Raw genomic sequence first — 21322 nt, 5'->3', positions numbered from 1 at the left:
TGGTTTCAAAATTGCGTTTGCGAGTTGATTTCTCCTGCTTATATGAGGGAAATAAAAACGCTCTCGATTTACATTACCTAACTTAACCTAAATATATAACGCAATAATTGTGACAATAAAAGAATGCAACATTTTTTGTCTAAATTTTTTTATAACTTTATTTGTCATTTGTTCCAATGTTTTTGGATATTCTATGATATCGCAACTATACAGCGTACAGCGTTATGTGAATATATAATTTTCTGTGTATAGGTAGTTTTTTCCGTGGTGCAGGATTTTGTTTTTACTACCACTGAAAAAGAGAAATTTATTGCCTTTTCAGTTTTGAATATCGCCCTATTGAGGTTCAATTTAAGCTTGATAGGCAGCTCTGTCTTGTGGAAAATCTATGAGCCTACATGTAAATTTTCTCTACCTAAGGAACAAATATATTCTTCAAAAAGTTCATAGAGGCCTCGTTATTTACCATTCGTACTGCTATAGCTATTGATTATACGGGAATAGAGTCTAATAAAAAAAAAATGTAAAATAAGTGCCATCACATTTTCAATGTTTTTTCAACATCTTCTCAAATCTCAATGTAACCATAACGTGCGGCATTTTATTGGCAATGTTGATAAAAATATAGCGGGTATTTTCAAATTTGAAATTATGGTCATGCGTTTGTTCTAGCCACCCCTCTGTGCAACTGCGGTGTGGTGGATGCGATCTCGGCATGGGTTTGGACGCGCGCGCTCCTCATCAACGCAACGCCTTCCTCTATCTACCCTTTGGCGTGGCTGCTGCACTTAAAGCCCATGTGCTTTCTTCTTTCGGGTTGATCGCGGGGCGGTCTGCCGGTCGGTTTTGTGTCGCACTGCCGTGCCGCCGCCTGTCGTCGGTCTTCAGGGGACTGGTTTTTTTTTCGGTGGGCTCTCCTGGCCGTCGTCGTCTTCGTCGTCGTCGTCGTCGTCATCGTCATCGTTTTGTGAGTAGGTCTCATCTGTAAGGCCTGCTTCATGGCCCGGCCCTCGGTGGTGGGGAGTTACCTATATTTATCGATACAAACAATGCTTCCAATATTCAGTTCGAGAATCAGCTTCCTCCAGTGAATATCGGAGCATCTTTTTGTGGAAATTCAGTTTCTGAGTTTGGGGTTTTTGATTTGGTTGTGATTTTTCCTATTCTTGTGAGAATGAAGATCTTAGTGGTAAGTGGGTTGGAGAACGGTGTTAATGAACAGTGGGATCTGATGGACGATTATTGGACTTGAGTGCAACTGTGAACAGTGTTCTTGTATGACGTGTCAAAACGATTCTAAGATGTGATGTGTTTTTCTTTCGTGAAGGTTTTGGCTTGTGTGGCCATGGCTGCAGCCCGGCCAGAGGCTCCTCTCCATGGATATAACTATCCAGCTCCACGACCTATAGTGCACCAGGCTGTGGCATCTTCTGCAGGGCATGCCACCGCTCACGGTCACGGAGGAGGTTACTACCAGGCTCAGGCTCCAATCCAAGTCTCGGCTCCAGTCCACACTCCAGTCTTCCATCAGAGCGGATTTGGATCAGCTATCTCCGGTGGAGCATTCGGCTCAGGTTCTGCAACTGGTGCATCTGGTTTCGGAGGTTCTGGTTTCGGAAGTGCCTTCGGCAGTGGAGCCGGTCAGGCCCAAAGCTTTGGTAAGTTATCCCAGGGAATTCATCCAGCAGCAAATTACTCACCATCCGAACTTAGCAGCTCCTCAGCAAACCGTAGTGCAGAAGCACATCTACGTGCACGTGCCGCCACAGGAACCCGAAGAGACCCGTGCCCAGCAGATCGTGAGCCAGGGCGTTCCCCGCAAGCACTACAAGATCATCTTCATCAAGACACCGAACGTGCAGCCTTCGGCCGCCCAGATCGCTCTCCAGCAGGCCCAACAGGAGGAGAAGACCATCGTCTACGTGCTGGTCAAGAAGCCCGATGAACAGGCCGACATCAACATCCCACAGCTGCCATCGCTGCCCCCAAGCAAGCCCGAAGTCTACTTCATCAAGTACAAGGCCAACAAGGCTTTCGATGCCAATGTCGGCCAGAGTGGACTGAGTGGACTGAGCGGTTCCGTGAGTAGTTCCGGTGCCGGAATTGCCACCGGACACGGTGGTTCGGGACATGGCTTCGAAGCTACCCTGGGAGCCAGCGGTAGCAGCAGCTCTTCCTCCGTTGTTGGCGGCAGTAAGTATTGATCTTTATTTGTTTTTGGTGAATCAATGAGGAAGAAACTAATCTGACTGTGTGTATGTAATATACTGAAGTCGGGAAATTTGGAATATCCAAGCTTCAAGTGCCCGACATTCATTTTATAAGAAAAGTGACAGATTTTTAATCCGGTATATTTTGAAATTTGAATATTTTAAAGACAGTTTGTCGAATTCTTAACAAGTTGAGTTTAAGTGCACATTTTAAGAAGCACAAATGCTCCTTTTTTATATGGAAAGGTATATCGGTATATGCTTTGAGCCTTCTATACCAATCACAGAAATGAAGTGTTGCTCGTTCTTCCAATCCTCATAAGTAATTATCAAGAAGCGTGCTTAAAATTTTGAATGTCTAAACATATTACTTACATTCACACATACACAAGACAAACAGTGTAAATGATAGATCAATGTGTGAAAAGGGCGAAAATCCCAAAGTTTGTGCCATCCCCCACAGGATTATTTTGAGTCATAATAACTTGATTATCAAGAAGTTTCACCACAAAATGGTAGATTTGACTGTACTTTGCGTGTTAGTGGTGTAGATTTGCAATAATTAGTTGATTTTTTTTATCCAAAAACCTGTGATAAGTTCTCTCAGTTCTTAGATTCCGGAGATTTGCATGAATCCCACTTATTCAGACTGTGATCAAACTTAAGTTCTATTGTGGTAACCTGCACTTTCAGAAGCTTATCAGCTTGTTTCTAGAAATTTCCCTCGCAACTTCCGGTTGTAAGTGCTTTGAATAGCAATCGTTGTCAGCCTTCCATTCAGCTGTGTTTAGGTGGTTTATTGGAAGCTATAAGTTCACATATGAAGTGTTGTACGAAATAAAATACGCAACCCAACAAATGATTTTTCTTCTAAGTGTATTCCAAATTGTTCCCAAATAGGGCTCTAAAGCCCTGTTCCAATTTTAGTACCAAATTCTGAATTTTAGTCCAAAAACACGGTTTTTGTTATTTTTTCACACCCTTTATACTTAAATTTAGGGTGTATTTTGTTTTCAGTGTACCTTCCAAAATGTCAGATGAGAGGAACCCCAGTGTTGAAAAGTTGAACCCCTATGGTGTTCTTGTCGATTTTGTGGACGTCAGGCAAGAGGTTTTATCAAACATTGAAGGATCATTTATTTAATTGCTTTATTATAGAGCCTTTCAGCCCTGAGCTGGTTCGTTCATTATGACAAAGTAATTGCTGTTCTTATATTAGGACAAAAATCACAATTTTTCTGATTTGAAATATTTTGAAACGGAAGTTTTCAAAGCAAAATCGTTTGATTTGGTGAGACAAACCAATTTTAAGAATACAATTTGCTCTCCCTTTATTGGTTTTCATATCTCGATATCGAGTTAGAGACCATAGTCAAATTTGGGTTTTATGGCTACCTCGATGATCCCTTGAAACACAGTTACACTGTTTTTGCGTTTCACAGTCGTCTTTCCACATCTCGATATCGAAGGGACTGTTTTTTATGAAATACTATAGAATAATGAACAAGCAGATGACATTTCACGCTCCTAATTTGTTTGGAATCACGGAAATCTGGTCTAATAACCCTCGATATTTATGGTATCGATATACGGAGAGAAAATAGGAAATAGAAAATCAACAAAATACACAAAGATATGGAAATATCAAAATAAGGAAGATAACGAGTTACGGGGTGGGAAATTGTATGCAAAATTAAGGGACCGAAGAAATCATTGACTAAAGAGAAATATCGAAATGTGAAACAGCGAGATATGGAGAGTCAACTGTATAACTCGATACTTCCCCAACTCGATAGTCCTTCAATATCGAGTTATGGAGAGTTGACTGTTTTATGTTTCTAGTTAGGTTGATTGTTTCATAATCATGCAATTCTTCACAAAATAGGATATTTGCTATTACTTGAATGTTCTTTTTGAAATGCTGTGAATCTTTTGCTTTGGAAATTCGAGATTTTTGGCCGTTTTGAAAGGTAAATCGCCAATGTGTTCCTTATTTCAGTTGAAAACTAGATCAACTTACACAAAGGTCATTTTCCAAACATTACGGTTAAGGTGAAACATGTCAGAATCCAAATATGGCTGTCACAATGGCTGGCTTGTATCCCTACTCACGGTTTCAAAGGCACCAATCTAAAGAAATAACGCACATATGAAGTCGATCTTCTTATTTCAAACTTTTTTCTAGCCCACAAAGCTAAAATATAAATTGCACAATTGTTTTATATTTTATTCGCGAGATTTTTGCCTTAAAAGTCTTGATACATTATCGAATAAGGATTCCAAGCTTCCATGTTTCTGGACAACATCAAGGCGATTAACGATGCACCAAGCATTCAAGAGGTCAGACAGGTTCAGAAGATGGATCATAGAATTTACAAGTATGGAGAAACCTCCATATCTTTTCATCAAAGATGATCACTTACATGAAAAAACCATTCACCTACAAAGCAGAACAAAATACATATGAAATGAAGCAATCTACGAGATACATTTCAAGTCTGAGGATTCTAAAAAGCTTAATAAATCTCCCAGATTGAATAACACTCAAGATTTTAGAAAAAATAAGATTATTGGCATTCTTCAGAGTTGTTTAAAGCTTCAAGTTTCAAAAACTAATTATGGTTTATAGTAACCAATTTCGTATGAAAACTGCTCAAAATATTGGTACAGATAAACCAGAAACTCAGTAATAGCTTTGACTTCTTCAAACAACAAGCGAGTCACATCTAACTTATCTTTTTATACAAATAAAATAAAATGGTGTTTGTATGTCACGAAATGGCTTGAGAACGGGTCGTCAGATTAGCATATTTTTTTACATTTGCATTCATCCAGGATGCTGACGTGTTAGTGTGTAGAAAAAGTTTAGCAATGTCTCCGGAATAGTCGGGAAACCTGGAGAAAACCAATGTCTCATTTTGCATGCGAGATTTCATGGTATTTTTCAAAAGCTTACTTGATGGCAAGTCGAAATTAGCTGCTGCAGTTTAGTGGTAACTGCTATAAATGTTGGTCATGTTAAGCTGGTTCGACATTCTACCACTAGGATGCGCTCTAGGATATTAAAGTTTTCAAACTCATATCACAGACAAACAGAGCGTAATACTATGAAGAAATTGTTTCGATAAACATCGTTTGGCTTATTTTTTTGCAACACATAGCATGATGCGATCATTTGCAGGTTGCATAACTCGCCAATCCCATGCAACAATTGTACACGTTACATTCCCTCGTGCAGTTATCCGTTTATTACGAATGAACAAACACTCACGTTGGAGTCATTCTATGTATTGCACGTAATGCACGAGTTCACTAATTTGACGTTTGAGTGGTGCCGAATTCACTCGCTGCCTTGGTCCCGTAAATAACACGGCACCGCTCAAACGTCAGATAGTGAACTCGTGCATCGGTCCATACAGAGAGCGGCGTAGCGTTCGTTTCTCTCCGAAAGAGAGAAGGGATGCGAGTGCAGCAGCGGCTCCATGACAGTTGCGAGTACAGTCCACGCTACATTATGTTTTCAATTTTACCGCTAAAAAGTGCAATGGACAGGAACGACAGTGTTATGTCTGCTTGTCTATGCTCATATCTCAGGATTGGCTAGGGTTCACCTACCTAGAATAAAGGAGGAATGAACTTATCTCTGAGAAATAAAAAAAAAAATAAGAAATTTGACAAGTATTTGAATGACAAGTTCATCCTTGTTCATCCATTTCTCCTAGCGCATTAGATAGAAGCAGGCTTGATAATACTCCTCAGCATCACCAGAGTGCGGTAGCATGTTGTCTAGAGTAGCGTGCTGCCTTTGCCTCTTTTTGAGGGAGCAAAACAAAACAAAGCAGAGAGGGAACGAAAAATGAGCGAAGAAGATGCGACACAAAACCCAATGGAGGAAAATTACCTCAAAAACAGAGTGCCATCACAACTCCGCGAGGCTTGTTTTGTTCGGACTGGTCACTCAAGAGTAACTCTGTAAGAACTGTATTTTTAAGGTGTGAGTAAAGGTGAGCATAGAAGTTAAAGAGAATGAGTACCAGAAAAAAAATCCTCACGTTTCAATGCCCTTTCACTCGAATCGCTTGAGGATTCGTGTTGTAAATTTTGAGTTCAATTTTTAATCCTCAGAAAAACCAAAAAATCGCCTCATTTTTACATCGCAGAAGAGTTTCTGTCAAGCCTGGATGTAAGCCTGATGTCTTCTATACTTTTATTCATTAGATCAAAGACTATACGTTGCATGTCTAATTTGTTCGTCATTTTGCCATTAGACAGTGCTGGTAAGCAGTGTTGTAAGCAATCACGATAGTCGACACGTTTTCGTGGACGTTCGGAATCTTTTGCCTTCAGCATTCACCACACGAGCGGTTAAACGAACGTTCGAATGAAAAATGTCAATTAAATGCAGCTGACCACAATGGCGTTGCTAGAAAATATCATCGCGTCAAGCGACACTCATTAAACAGTTTACGTATACATTCGATGTTCATTCTAAGGCTCAAATGCGGCGGTGTGCACAAAAATTACTTGAGTGCTGACCCTGGAAGCGAAACGAATGTCTTGAAAAATGTCGAAGCAAACATTCACAGCTCACTATTGCCAACTGCATTTGGGGTTGTCTAACACTATTCATTCTGAAATTTAGTGTTTATTTGATCCCTGCATAAATACAGCAGGGTCCGAAAACGGCAAATGTGGATAATACGGGAATAAAAAGTGTTTTTATTATATAATTTCGTCCTCAAATCAATAACAAAAAATCGAACATTTGTTCAATTTTAGATTTGAATGTTTAAAGAAAGCACAATGGAACCTTCAGGTTAATTACATAATCAATACAATTCGATTTCTCTTAATCGATTTTATGATTTGAAAACGTTGATAACTGAAGCAAACATATAAATTTTAATCGCTATCTTGTTTTCTCACTTTTCACTACAGCAAAATACAATGAAGTTAGATCTCATAACTAACAAAATTATTGGTTCTTAGAACGGTTTTAAATCAATTGTAAAACCATGATAAACCTCAAAATGAAATTTAGCCGTGTTTTCTGTATTCAAGGACTTAATAAATAACATATTTTCTGTTACTTTTGCTGTTCAAGGAGGCAAGCAGCATTTTTGTCCATTTTAACGCAAGGTTTAGGCGTTCTTAGGTTCAATTTTCGATCACTAGATGTAGTACTTTTCGTGGAACTGCAATAGGGTCCTAAAACTTTTGATGTGTTCAATTGATAACACGATAGAGCGTGTTCTTGCTACTGTTTTGGCAAATTTTAACTTAATTTTAAAAATTTCTCCAAATTTGAAGTTTGACACTTTTGATCATGTATGACGTTCGCTTAGTCGACAAAAACACCACAGAGGATTGTTTCTATCTGAGTTTTCGACACTGGGGTTCCTATTTGAAATTCCGGAACGGACACGGAATACAGCCAATACACCCAAAATTTGAGTTTGAACCAAATTCACAAAAATCTACAAAAAAAAAAGTTTTTTGGACTTAAACAAACGAAAATTATTTAAAAAAAATGAGTAAACGTGTGTTTCTGGCCTAAATTCAACTGTTTGGTACTAAAATTGGGACAGAACTTTAGGACCCTATTTCCTTTATTCAGAGTACGGTTTTCAAGAAACAGAAAACAAAATAATCAAAATATGACAGTACGATCACAGACAAACAGACGTTACATTTAGAACAAATCTCGATCAAAATCATAGTCACGAGGATGGCGGATTGACTATCTACCATATTTTTGAATCGACAGTTGAAAATGTAGTCGATGGGCAATGATGAGAGGTTGATGTCTGTTCGTCTGTGGTACGATGCTGTAGATCAAAATTGAGTAAGTCAGCTATGAACTAAATTATGGCTTACAAAAAAACCTAAACTAGTCTTGAGATGATTGTTTGCATTCGATTTGCTAGTTTTGTTTGCCATGTATCATCGACTAGTTTTAATTCAGTCGTTTGACAAAAAAATGATGCGAAGAATTGCGCGAAAAACCAATTGAGCGTGAACCTTAGATTATTTAATGGTAACAAACAACTCTAAAAACCAAAGAAGATTAACTCACTTAAAAAAAGGTTTCAATTCAATTTCAAAGACGAAACCAGGTTAATCGAACGAATCGAATCTTCCCTGCTCAGGTTTTTCAATCCAACTTTTTCAACGTGCATTGCATTATTGGTAGAACGACAAACCCCGGAATCCTCCGTCCAACCGAACTCCGAGCCGGTCATTGACCTGCACAGTTTTCGGCGTTTTTGTTTTGTCCCGCAATCACGGATGACCGCGCTCGGCCGCCGGTCACCTCCTTACATCATCACGCTCTCCACGCGGCGCGGTCCAGAACTGGTTCCCTAGGGGCACACACTTGTGAAATGACTTAAGCCTTAAGCGGTTCGTTCTTTGGCCCGATGGGACAGGTTTTCGCTTTTCGGATGCTGGATTGCATCGAAAGCGAATGTTTTGGGAGGGGGGAAGTGTTATCTTTTCTTCGGAGTTTTGTTTTGGGATTCCATTTCTCGTTTGTCGGGAGCAACACGTGATACCGTTAGACACTTTTAAAGATGGGACGACCGGTACGATTTTATTGATTGTTTGGTGATCGCATTTGGGATCGATTTTAGGTTGATTGGTTTAGGGCGATCTTGTAACTGGATATAGAATGCGCCATAAAAATACGTTTATCTCCCTCAACTGGTGTCATAAACAAGTATGAAGATTGCTTTAAGATTACAAATTCTTAAGAATACAATTTTTAAATTGATGACTCAATCAAATTTGAGAATAGCCTTGTAAACTGTTCAACATGACAAGTAGCTCTTCTTTATGCTTTTACATCTTTAACGAAACGCAGCCCATTTTACATCCAGTTATTCTTGTAACAAATTCCAGTTGTTTAGTCGAGCTTGCATTGATGCCAAAGTGAATTATCGCGTAAAAATTCAAAAGGGTCAATCCTCAGATCGTTGATTCTGAGAAAGCTCGATGTGAATATTGTTCACCGCATTTTCAATTCCTATTTCTCAGTACACAAATCAAATCATGTGATTTCTTGCTCTTTGAGTGGCGATTTATTATTACTACACGTTAATAATCCATTTTATTTTGAAAACTGTCAAAAATGTGTAAAAACGTATTAGTTTAAATAGCCTATTTTCGATTTTCAACCAGGCATCGATCTTTTTATAGGCCAACTTGAATTTTGTTAGCGTCAAGGCTAGGCCCTTTTGGTTTTAAAAGAATGAACAAGAGAGAGTCATTGGTCTCTCACCATGCTAAAGCCAATGACAGTTTGCGAAATTTTCTGTGTGTAGGCCCTCTTGATGGAGAGGATTCGATCATTGGCTGTTTTAAACAGGGGGCAATGAATGATTTGGAAAAGCTTTTGGCGTTTAGAATTGTTACACAGATTTGTGCTTTCATTGCAAACAAACTGACGTAACTCTTGAGAATGTAGTACACGATTGACTGGGTTCTGATAGCGTTCCAAACATTTGTTTGACACTAGAGAAAAAGAGAGAATTCCAAAATCATGATTATGACTCATGGTATGAAAGTACATCATGATGTAAAATTATTATATCATGATTTAGTTAACCGTACCGCAACACACGGGTTATGTTTTTGGTGCTGATTGCTAGAAATCATGAGTCATGACTTGCGCATTCATTCATGCCAACCTTACAGAATGAAAACAAAAATATGTCAGAACGGAATTTGAACCAATAACCTTCTGATTGAAAGCCATATACATATTCTACCACACAATTTCTTTGTCGTGTTAGATTATGGATGATCCTTAGAAGAATAAGTTAATGCAAATTTCACTGCTTAGTATTGTCCCTCTGAATGTTACGCTTACGAAAAATCATGATTATGGCTCATGAAATCATAATTTGTCGTCAGGATATCATGATCTGATCAGTTCATGAAATTAAAGGACTTGAAAATCATGGTTAAAGAATCAGATTTTTATCCGTGTGAAAGAATTTAACAAATGCTTATACTGCTGTCAGATCACAGCCAATTATTTGACACCATGTACTGATGGTTCTAGTAGAAATGTATTTGGAAGTTAAAATTTTAGTTGAAAAACTGCTGTACAATCTTTGACTTGACTTCAGCAAGTGCTTGCTAAACGTCAAAATGATAAAAGACAAACAGTGAGGCTAAAGTGCTTGTAAACAAGGGTGACGTCATGTTCTAGTTTTGATAAGTCTCCTGCTTGATTGGAACGTGGATTTGTATGAAAATGACAGTTCGCCGCTGTTCCAATTTAGACATTGACGCCACTCTTATCGAAATCCACTTTGAGTGAGACCTCTGGTGACTTGCACGCTAACTTCAAAGTACCCCTTAAATGAGTACCATGCACCCAGGCATTATAGAATTCGTTCTCAATTGATTTCGAAGCACGATCCAAGCAAGCGAGCGAAGAAAAACATCGCATCCGTATCGGTAGAGAGATCGATGAAAAAACTCCTTTCTCTCGCTTATTTATTATTGGGGGTAGGTGTTTTATTTTACTGACATGCTAAAAAATTCCCAAACATACTATAGCAAAAGCACCCTCAGGTTTGGAGATTGTTTAGATAAGTTTTATCATGCACTGTTATCTCCCAGATTTAATTAGATCTGTAGCAGAAAATGATAAACAAGTTCTCATGATGCCTAGCTGATAATGATTGTTACAGAGAATGATAAGTGAGAGATACTCTCAATTTTCTCAGGATTCATTTCCTGTTAGTAGGTAATATTGCTGGTTTATGATTCTTTTCATTAGTGTTTTGAGTGCCTTGCTGGTTTCACGATTTACAATGACACCTTGAGAGCTTTGGTCACATGAAAACTCTAGAATAGCATTGAAATTCGATGGTGGCCCCAATGATACTGAGTTACCTATAAAACTTTACCTTTGATCAAACGCTTTCATTGGAATTATAATTTATTGCATTGCATTTGTTCATGAACAATTGAGCAGACAATTGGAGCTTTAATCGGACAATACAGGTGTACAATACACTTTAATTGCTCAAATAACGATATTTTCAATGTACAAGTTTCATCATGAATTATTTTGACAAATCTAAGCAGTTTTTCACATGCGTACACCATACTGCAAGATTCGTGTAAGGTTTCGAATATTTTTTGCATAGATTATCCAGTATTGCGAAAGGAACACCTAGTATCATGGATTTTTTTTCAGGATTCTCAAAAATTCTTTCAAGGCTATTTGAGGGACTTAGAGCAGGAAAAGCTTCTGATAAGAAGCTGGGAAAGCTTCTGAAAAGAATCTGGGAATCATGTGTGAATGAAGCTAAGAAAGCTTCTGACAAGAAGCTGGGAAAGTTTCTGACAAGAAGCAGGGAAAACTTTTCACAAGTTTTCATTAAACACACTGAAATCATTCACAAGATTTCGTTAAAATAACCAAAACGGCCGCAATGAAATGAATAGATAGCGCCACCATTGTTTTGTGTGTTTGATAGAACTGCAATACCTGTCACAATGTTAAATCTCATATACGATGGCGCCAATGTTTTTTGATGTGGTAAGTGCAGGGATGAGAAAAGTACTGGAGCAAACATTTACCGCCTCTACATTTACATCTTTCTACACGACCATCAAAATCCAAAGCAAACCATGACGGTTCAAAACAAAAAATGTCACGGCTCTTCAAAAAATGTAATCTTCTTCTTCCTAACGTTTTTCAACCCCGAATGCGAAATGACTCGAGCACAGTGGTGACACGATTTTTGCGGTTTTCGGGGTTTTGCATTTTTGCTCGATAAAAGCAGTATGAAATTGAACTTGTTTATATGTAACGTAACGGAATGATTGTGGTCTCTCTGTTAGAGCTAATAGATTTCAATTAGTTGAAAACACAAGCGAAATATTAGCGATTGAATGATTTAACACTTTTTTCAATCATTCTGCTTGGAATGGCTGCCCGAAAATGGTCATAGTGGAGAGACAAAAACAGTCAAGCAGTGTGTGAACCGTTGGCAGCGCAACGCCTGATGGTATTGATGCTGCTGCTGCTTTGTGTTTTGGTGGAATGGCAGAATCGATGAACTGTGGTGAATTGTGATCACAGTTCCCAAGACTGGGTAAGTGGCAAATGAGTGACCTTCAAAGATCCATTATGAGAGGTGCAGGAATAGCTTCAAGCATAATCGCCATCCAAAGAGTTGCGTTGTGCACGGAAACAAATATCTGCCCAAAACCATGTTCTTCGGATCACTTAAACCACCAAAACAGCCGCTTTGAAAAGCGTAGATAGCGCCACCGTAGTCTTGTGGTGCATACTCGTCCCATACTTGTTGGGGCTCCACTATGGAATTCGAGACGATACGCTAGTGAGTTACTCATCACTAATCTAAATCAAGTATAAATGAGCATGTAGGGTGCAGACAGGTCCGTCCCACTCGGGCTCAGATTGGGTACCTCTTCTAGTACTGCATTTGGTCCCTCGGTAGTGCAACAGGTACCCAAGTTTGACAGATCGCAATACACTTTTCACAGCATGCCAGATTACCTTAAGAGCCATAATATTTTGGGCAACTTCAAGGGACATGGAAGTCTTTAATTTGTCTTTGGTGTAGAGCTACTTGGACACTTCCATGATTCACTTTGGCATGAGGGGTTTTCCTCGACTACTACTTTGCTCTAAGGAGCACTTCAATAATACACATATTGTGGCCAAATATGAGCTCAGTAGCTTTCGAAAAACTCCACTGTCGAAGTGAATCAAAAGTGCCAAGAATAGGATCCGGCTCCCTATATTTGCGATTCGTGACGATTTGTTCTTCAAACGCGTGAGTCTGCAGCATTTTCACCAGCTGTCAGTCATCCCAACTAACAGGTCGGACTCGTTAGATGGAAGGCAGTCGTGTTTCAACCAGCAAATCCTCGCTTTAGGTGACTGGTGACGCCACTGGTTTGATGCGGAGAGTGCCGAAAGAGATACCTACTATGATCCAGTGCGGTGTAACGCCAGGACGAAGTAGAAGAATAACCAGAGACGAATAAGGACACAGTAGTCGGGTTGAGTACCACTTCTAGTACTGTATTTGGTCCCTTGGTACCAGGTTCGTCCCACTCGGGTTAAGATTGGGTACCACTTCTAGTACTGCATTTGGTCCCTCGGTACTGTAAAGGACAGATCTCAGTACACTTTCCACGGCATTCTAGATTACCTTATGAGCCAAAAAAATTTGGGCAACTGCAAGGGACATTGAGATCTTTATTTTGTCTTTGTTGGTACTGCAAAAGATACCCAAGTTTGTCTAATGTAATCTACAATATGTCATACAGTGATTTGACCTGAAAAACTTAAGCGTGATGTTCATGAGTGAGATCTCAAATGATATTCCTCTCACGAGAGCGTTCGATGAATGAATATGGGTCTATCTACACTTCTGAATTTAATACTAAATTAGCTACTTGGTTCAAGCCTGACTTCTACGTCACTATTTCATCTCTGGTATCGCCGCTTTTTAGAGGCGAGAAGTGCCAAATGAGTTCCTTTAAATGATATAATGTTACTTACGGTAGCGCCACTGTAATGCTGCGGAGAGTGTCAATTTCTCTGCTCAATACAATTTTAGACTACATATATGACATAAATTTTGCAGTCTGAATCAAAACTCCTGATAGAGCTCGGCCCTCATTCATTGAATTGTCCTCCTTAAAATGTTGCAGCTTATTACGTCACCCGGCTCAACGCTCCCAGTAAGTTATTCAATCATCGCATTACTTCATAAACCTGCCCAAATGGCTCAATCTTCCCGCCCCGAATCATCGATGATACAACAACTCTCGAACCTGTTTGTCATCGGCATGGGAAAAATTCGACTCCTTTATCGTAAATAATTTTTTAACGATCATTATCCGCATTATGCAACGGCTGGCGTAGGACCACCCCGTTGCTGCGATGGATCTTGACAACCCTTGAGAAGACCCTTTCCCTTTTGCAGCAGGCGTGTTAAACATATTTATGCGCGCAAAATAATGTGAAAATGTGATCAAAAGACGGCCACCGCCCCGTGTCCGAGCGGATCCCGACAAGGAGCGAGCGCGAAAGGGCAACTTTCGCTTCCCACGCACCTCCCGTCTCCCTCTGTCCCGATATCATCGCTCACTGTGATAAATCATCGCCTGTGCACAGTTGACATTTCACCAAAGATGAGATAAAGACATAGTGGTCGGGTTCATAATGGGTACCAATTCTAGTACAACGTTCAGTACCCAAGTTTGACGCAGTACTTGACAGAATTCTAGATTTTGTTCTATTACTTCATGTGCCTTTGAATTTTGAGTCTCTTGCACATGAAAGTTCTTATTTCGTCTTCGATTTAAACGACGCCTGCGTTGATCACCCTCCACACAAATTGGAAAACTTTGAAAATTAAATCCCATCTGCACGATCATCAACAGTGTTCGATTACATTACCGCAATATTTACATAATGATCCGAGAGGGGTGACAGACGATCGGGCATCCCGATGACATGACGAAGATCGAAGCAGGCGGCCGACGACATTCAGCAACAATACGTGTGCGGCTTGCCTTCGTCTCAACGTTTGACAAACGTAACGAACCAGTTTTTAGACAAAACTTGCCCAATGTCAATAAATTAGGAAGTGTTTGTTGATATTTTTTCGAAAAAAGAAAAAAAAAATCCGGAAACTTTCTCCGCCTTCCCCGGGTGCAAGCGAGTTATGTTCGGCAATTTTCGTTGGCTGTCACTAATATGACCGACCGGAGTTAGATTTGACATTTTTGAGGGGTCCGTCGACGGGGTAGGACGCTAGATTAGCATAAAGATCGACGCAACAACGCATACAGGAAAGCGAAAGTGACATGTCCCGGTCCGGATAACGATGACGACCACGGCAACATCACGGAATGCCAAGCTGACAGATGATCGATCGATTTCGGTTTCGGGGGTCCGAGAATATCCGGTTTTTGGGTCTCAGATTTCAAAGATTTGCATAATAAATGACTTCGGAGGAGGTCTCACCCTGCGAAAAACGATGTCGAAATCGATGTTCAACATCCTTCTTCGGCAGATACCTACCACTTTCGATTTCATTTTGGGCAATGATCCCAGTAGGCGTCTACCGAGAAACGCTTCCACGGATTCCATCAAGGTCAACACGGGACAGCCTTCCGCAAATATCATGGCCTACTGCTGAATTGCATAACATGCATGCAAATTTCGACCTTTTCGGCGAATCGCTAAACAAACGAAATCATCATCTAACCTACTTTTTTTTTTCCGTCGATCGATATGGAAGAAGAGATCTTCAGCTGCCTGCGGGTTGATTGTCCGTCCATCCTCGTGCGAAAAGCAGTTTTACTTCCCACTTCGCACGCTACGGCAATCTACATAATCGCATACTTTTGTCGTGTTGTGTCGCACATGGGCGTACCCGGAGGATGGCCTCGATGCACCCCTTGGCCGAAGATTTATGTCCAAAACCAACAGGCAATCAAAATCGGGCTTCTGACAAAGATCTAACAAGAAATCATTCCACAGTTTCATCAACAGCCTTTGGCAGATCTTCTGAGAAATCTGCATAACGCTTGTTGTGGAACTCAAAGAATCTCGTCAGCAAAATTAAAAGTATTAAAATTCCCGCTCAAATAACGAATAAATTGGGTCCAAATGAAAACCTTCACACTTTTGTTCATTTTTGACGTTCACTTAGTCGACAAAAACGCTACAGGGGTTCAATTTTTAAACAATAGGCCTTTTCATGTGACAGGTCCGTCTATGCATTTGTTTACATCGGTGGAGGACCGGTGCATACACGAGGCTGTCATTTTCATAGAATAACTGTCAAAGAGCTTCCCGATCAGCTGTTTTGTAACGTCATGTGAATAGGCTTATGAGGTTGTTCTTATCTGACATTTCGGAAGGAACACGGAAAACAAAATACACGCAAAATTTGATTTTAAACCTAGAGGTGGGGCAAAATATGAAAAAAATGTATTTTCACCGTAAACCAACAACAAGAATTTAAAAATTGAGTAAACATGTGTTTTTGGCATATACTTAAGCGTTTGGTACTAAAATTGGGACAGGGCTTTGGGACTCTATTCGAATTCTACTTTCCTTACTGAAAAACGGAGGGCTCCTTACGTTTCATGCAAAAATAGTGTATAAAATGTCTGTCAATCAACATTCGAGGTCGCTTGCCTTTATCTAATGAAAAACTTGGCTACGCTCATGGTTCCGCATATGGAAGAGAAGCACAACCAAACACGATGCGGTGTGCGACAAATGCCTTCAAAATGTTAGATAAATATTTATTATGACGATTTCACTCGTACCTTAGTTCTCCGCCTCTTCGTGCTCCTCCTCCTCCACCATTTGGTGCACCACAATTAGACGCAGCACTCTTCCTCATTTGATTGTCATTACCTTGATGGCGCAATCGTCTCGCCCCTCCCTCTTCCCGCCCAAGCGCATCGACACTTGTTTGCTAACCAATTTTCCCGCCTTTTTTCTTTTATTTCCTTCTTTCCGCTAAGCAGGCCTGCCGCACACGGACTACGGAGCCCCCATCGGTCACCAGGGATACCCCTAAAAGGGTCACCTCTGGAGGCTCGAGACCCCAACGTTACTCCCGGCTGATCAACCCGCGATACCTCCCGTATTTGCTTTAAAACTAGTCTGGATAGGAGCGTGCGAGCGAACGCGATTTGCTAGGTGCGACGACAATACTCGGTTAGACCCCCCCTCCTGCTGCGATTTCGAACCGTTTTATGACATCGGACAACACTAATTGGAACAAGAATAGGGGCTATAATAGAAGCGATCGATGGTTCATTCGTGTCTGGGAGCACACTGCCACTGACGGTCATCTTTCTTCGCGTAACGGTGACAGAGGAAAGATGGCAACACTGGCAACCCTATTTCCATTTCATAGCCTACTTCCTATTGCTAGACCCCCCTCTATCCCAGAGCACGAATGCCACGGTCGCGACAACGTGGAAGACTAATTTTATTTAATGCTGACAATTTTTTCGCTGTTAAATTATTGAAACCAACCCGAAAAGATCGTAATTTTAAATAAGGTATTTGTAGGAAATTAGAGGAAGAGAGAAACAAATTGTTACTTATATTTAAGTACCATATAAATAGGACGAAAATAAAAGAGAGATTCTATAAACAAAGTAACCGGTGTGTGGTCTTTTAATGAAGTTGGCAAAGAAAAATATATCGACAAGAAAACCAATCTCTGAAATTACTGTCTATGAGTTTCGAACATCTTTTTGGACGCCGTCTTGATAAAAAAAACCTCTTAGAAGGTGTCGTTTTCTTTCGTGAAACGACACCTTCTAAGAACATGGTTGCAACCTGAAACGAGACTCGCGAATACGGCCTTCTTTTTCTGTGATTGCTGAGTTTTTTTCTTATTCCACTTTGTGTTTATAATTATGCGCAAGCCGTTCAAACCCTCACATGAACCTCTAAGCAAAAAATGATTGAGTTTGCATCACATCGAATCATATATAGCCGTTTGAATGAAATTTCATGCCAGCAAACGTAGCAGACAATAGAAATAATAAATATTCTGCTTAGATTTATCAGCAACTTTGGAAAAAACTGCTCCGCTGACTAAGGTTTTAATAACAATTTACTTTGAACACAACACTTTTCACTTTTTCAGCCATAAAAACGGTGGGCTGCATTTGACGTTTCGTGAGAGGGGAATCTGGGCTGCATATGACGTTGATATTTTTCCTCTTCGCGAGTCTCTCTCAGGTTGCAACTACGAACAAATGAATTCTCAACTTCCTTCCAAAAACAAAATTTCTTCCGAACATCAAATCGAAGTAGCCTCTAGTCCAGGTTCTTTGATTCACGTGAGGAAACATAGGGTGCCACCAGTCGTGATCAGTTGTTCCGAATTTGGAGGATTTAGGCAGCAGGGAATTAGGGAACTGTAGCGTTTTGTCTGACAATCTTAGAGATCGCGAACTTCTTTTTAAAAATCTTGATGAAAAGAAGTACATTTTTTTGCTTTTGGTGACAAAATTGAAGGTTTAATCAAGGTCGTCTTGAAAGGTCTCTCAAATGACTATAAGTCATCTGGAAAGATAAATAATTGAATAAATGATATATGGGAATTAACGTATTCTCGGCAGTCTAAGCCGCTGCCGCGCATATTTTGTAATTTCCTCGGACATCAGCAGACAAATTACGTGTTTGTCTGTTAACATATATGCGCTGCTCAATTCTCTTTCGATCCACACCGACAGACTTGTCAAAATCTTTCCGGAAACATGCTTACAACGCGTGTGCGCCTAGCGTAATATTCGATAATGGCACAACAATCCTCCTCGCGAAATCAACTCTGTCTCTCCTCGTCTTTGTTCGGCACAGCTGGTCCATGGCCGTTGCGAACTTCTTGACCTTGGTTGACCAAAGCGGCTTGGTTAAGACATCTGCAATCATGCTCTCTGATGCACAATACTGCAACTCGATGTATGCAGCTTTTGGTGTAATGGAATCGCGTGTCTATGTGCTTAGACTTCTTCTTCTGCTGATCCAACGCGACGGAATCTAGGCAACTTGATTGTATTGATTGTCGGTCCCCGTTGAAACTCGTCCAGTTCCGCCAGCAAACTACGTGCCTCTTATGTGGCCTGAGATAGGGCTACATATTCGGCATCCATGGTCGATATGATCACTCAGCTCTGCTTCCGGCTAACCCAAGTCAATGTTGCTCCTCCTAGAACGAACAGCTACTCGGTGCACGACTTACGATGACTGCAAGCACCTGCCTAGTCGACGTCGGAATATGCTGTCAACACTAGGAAGGAGATATACTTCCTCGGGCCAATCCGAAGTCAACCGTGTCGACTGATCCCCTAGCGTTCTCCAATCCAACCAACTCTTCTAATGTAAGCACTTTGTGAAATCACGAAGGAACCATCCCCGTTCTTCCATACACGAGCGCATAAGAAACTTCTGACGTCTCCTAGCCATGTAATCTTCAGTCGTTCTTGCAGGGCGTCCTCGACCTCGCCGATATCCTCCTCCTGCGCGCAGACCAGTAGCAAATCGTCCACGTAAATCAGCAAATGCATCCAGCCATTCTTCGCATCACGTTTCCGGAACAGGCACGAGTCGGAACTACACTGTTCGAATTCAAGCTTCTTCAAAATTTCCATCAGCGTCTTGTACCACACTCTTGCCGCTTGCTTCAAGCCGTAAATGTTCCACTTTAATCTGCATTTTTTTCTCACTCCCTGGTGTTGCATACCCCGGTGGCTGTCACATAAATACTAGCTCGTAGAATTCTCCGTACAGATACGCCGATTTAATATCCAAGGTGTTTAACGATCATCTGTCGATGCCCCGCGACAGTAGGCAACACTCAAAGGGTTGAACACATCGCAACTGGTGCAAATATCTCCTCGAAATCGGACCCAATTTGCTGGCTGCAGCCTGCGCCACATGTCTGGCATTCATTCGCTCGACCTTTTCGTCCACGTTCAATTTCCTTTTGTACACCTACTTGCTACCGACAATGTTGCTAGCTGGTAGGGGGTCTACAAGCTAACATGTATCGTTGGACACTAGCGACTAGCGACTAGGATTCCATCTCTCGGAACAGAGACGTTCTCTTCGCCGTAATGCTGTTCCTCAGCTTATTCATACCCACTCATGTCTTCTTCTTCCTCAGCTTCAGCTGCAGGTGCCTCCTCACACGGCCTTACGGGAACAGGCATTGGTTCCAACTCCACGGTCGATTCCCTAACTTCCAACTTCTGCTCCGTGTCACGTTCACTGTCCATGTGCCAATCCGCGAGAAACTTAACGTCTCGGCTGATCGTGATCCGTCCTGATGCCGTATCCAACAGCCGGTAGGCCTTGTGTTCGTTGGAGTATCCTACAAACACCAACTTACGTGATTTGGGTTCCAACTTGTTACGCGTCTCGGAAGGCAGAGGGCTATCTCTTTCAGGTATCGCTTGCGCCTCTCTACTACGCCATTCTGCTGTGGCGAGTAGGGCGCATTGAACTATGCATTCTGCCCGCAAGTAATCCTGCAAATCCTTGCTGATAAACTCACCTCCGCCAACGGCCAGCACATTGAGAGTCTTGCCACACTGCGTCCGGCTTGGGCGTGAAGGTCAACCCGATCAAGCTCTGAAGGTAGCAGACCGGATTCCGAGTAAGAAAACGTGTAAGATTGTATGCCACAACTGCAGAAACGTTGGCCATAAGAAGAAACATTGCAACGTCAAGAGCAGTAACGAAACTAGTAAATATACAAGACCGCAGCCATCAGCAGAAGCCAAGGTGACGGACTCCGGATGCTGGGACGTTTACGTTTGTCGCTACGAATTTGGCTCGAGAGTGGATAGTGGACTCTGGTGCATCCTGGCATATTCGCGCAAACCGGACTTTCTTCGTGGAGATGAGACAGTGGAAGGCAGATACGTCAACTGAAGTAGCTGATGGCCGAAAATGCCCTGTTGAAGGAGAAGGTATGTGCATACTGCAATGCCACGTCCGTCGCAAACCTGGTGTCCGTTGGCTGCTTGATTGGAAAAGGTGCTGATGTAAGTTTCAACAAGACTAGCTGCATCGTGTCAAATAGAGGTCAAGTAGTGGCTGAAGCTATGCTGAAGAACGGATTGTACGAGCTGAAATCGGAACGATCCCTTATTACAGCAGCAGCAAAGAGCCACAAACCTAACTGTATTCACGAGTGGCATCGACGGCTGGAGCATAGTGACCCTGAAGCCATTTTGGTGGCAGAAAGGCGAGAATTAGCAATCGGCATCAAGATTCATCTCTGTGCATTCAAGGCGATTTGCGAGTGCTGTTTGGAGCGAAAAATGTTACGAGAACCATTCCGCAAGAAAGCCAAGCAGAAATCGAAAACGATCATGGATCTCTACATAGCGACTTGTGCGAAAAATAAATACGATGACGCCAGGTGGTTGTAGGTATTTTCTAACCCACAGCCGCTATTCGTGGATTTATTTCCTACGCAACATGGACGGGTTCCAAAGATACTACCGTTTTGATTCGAAATCCGGACACCTAAGCACCTAGACAGTTTCAACCCAAT

The 21322-nt window shown here is 41.2% G+C and overlaps 1 protein-coding gene across 2 annotated transcripts; it reads left to right on the top strand.

The window, feature by feature from the left end:
- Positions 1 to 1043: 1043 nt before the first annotated feature.
- Positions 1044 to 17409, top strand: LOC5571996. Of its 2 annotated transcripts, none has more exons than XM_001660049.2 (4): positions 1044 to 1189; positions 1328 to 1658; positions 1717 to 2193; positions 16764 to 17409. In XM_001660049.2, exons 1-4 carry the CDS (start codon positions 1175 to 1177, stop codon positions 16814 to 16816), a joined length of 876 nt encoding a protein of 291 aa, XP_001660099.2. In that variant the 5' UTR covers positions 1044 to 1174; the 3' UTR covers positions 16817 to 17409. The 2 variants fall into 2 exon arrangements, with proteins under 2 accessions (XP_001660099.2, XP_001660100.2); XM_001660050.2 differs by having other exon boundaries at positions 1714 to 2193.
- The last annotated feature ends 3913 nt before the right edge of the window (positions 17410 to 21322 follow it).

This window comes from Aedes aegypti, chromosome 1 (genome assembly GCF_002204515.2).
Source record: "Aedes aegypti strain LVP_AGWG chromosome 1, AaegL5.0 Primary Assembly, whole genome shotgun sequence".
NCBI classification, from domain to species: Eukaryota; Metazoa; Arthropoda; class Insecta; order Diptera; family Culicidae; genus Aedes; species Aedes aegypti.
This window is presented reverse-complemented; position numbering and strand designations above follow the sequence as displayed.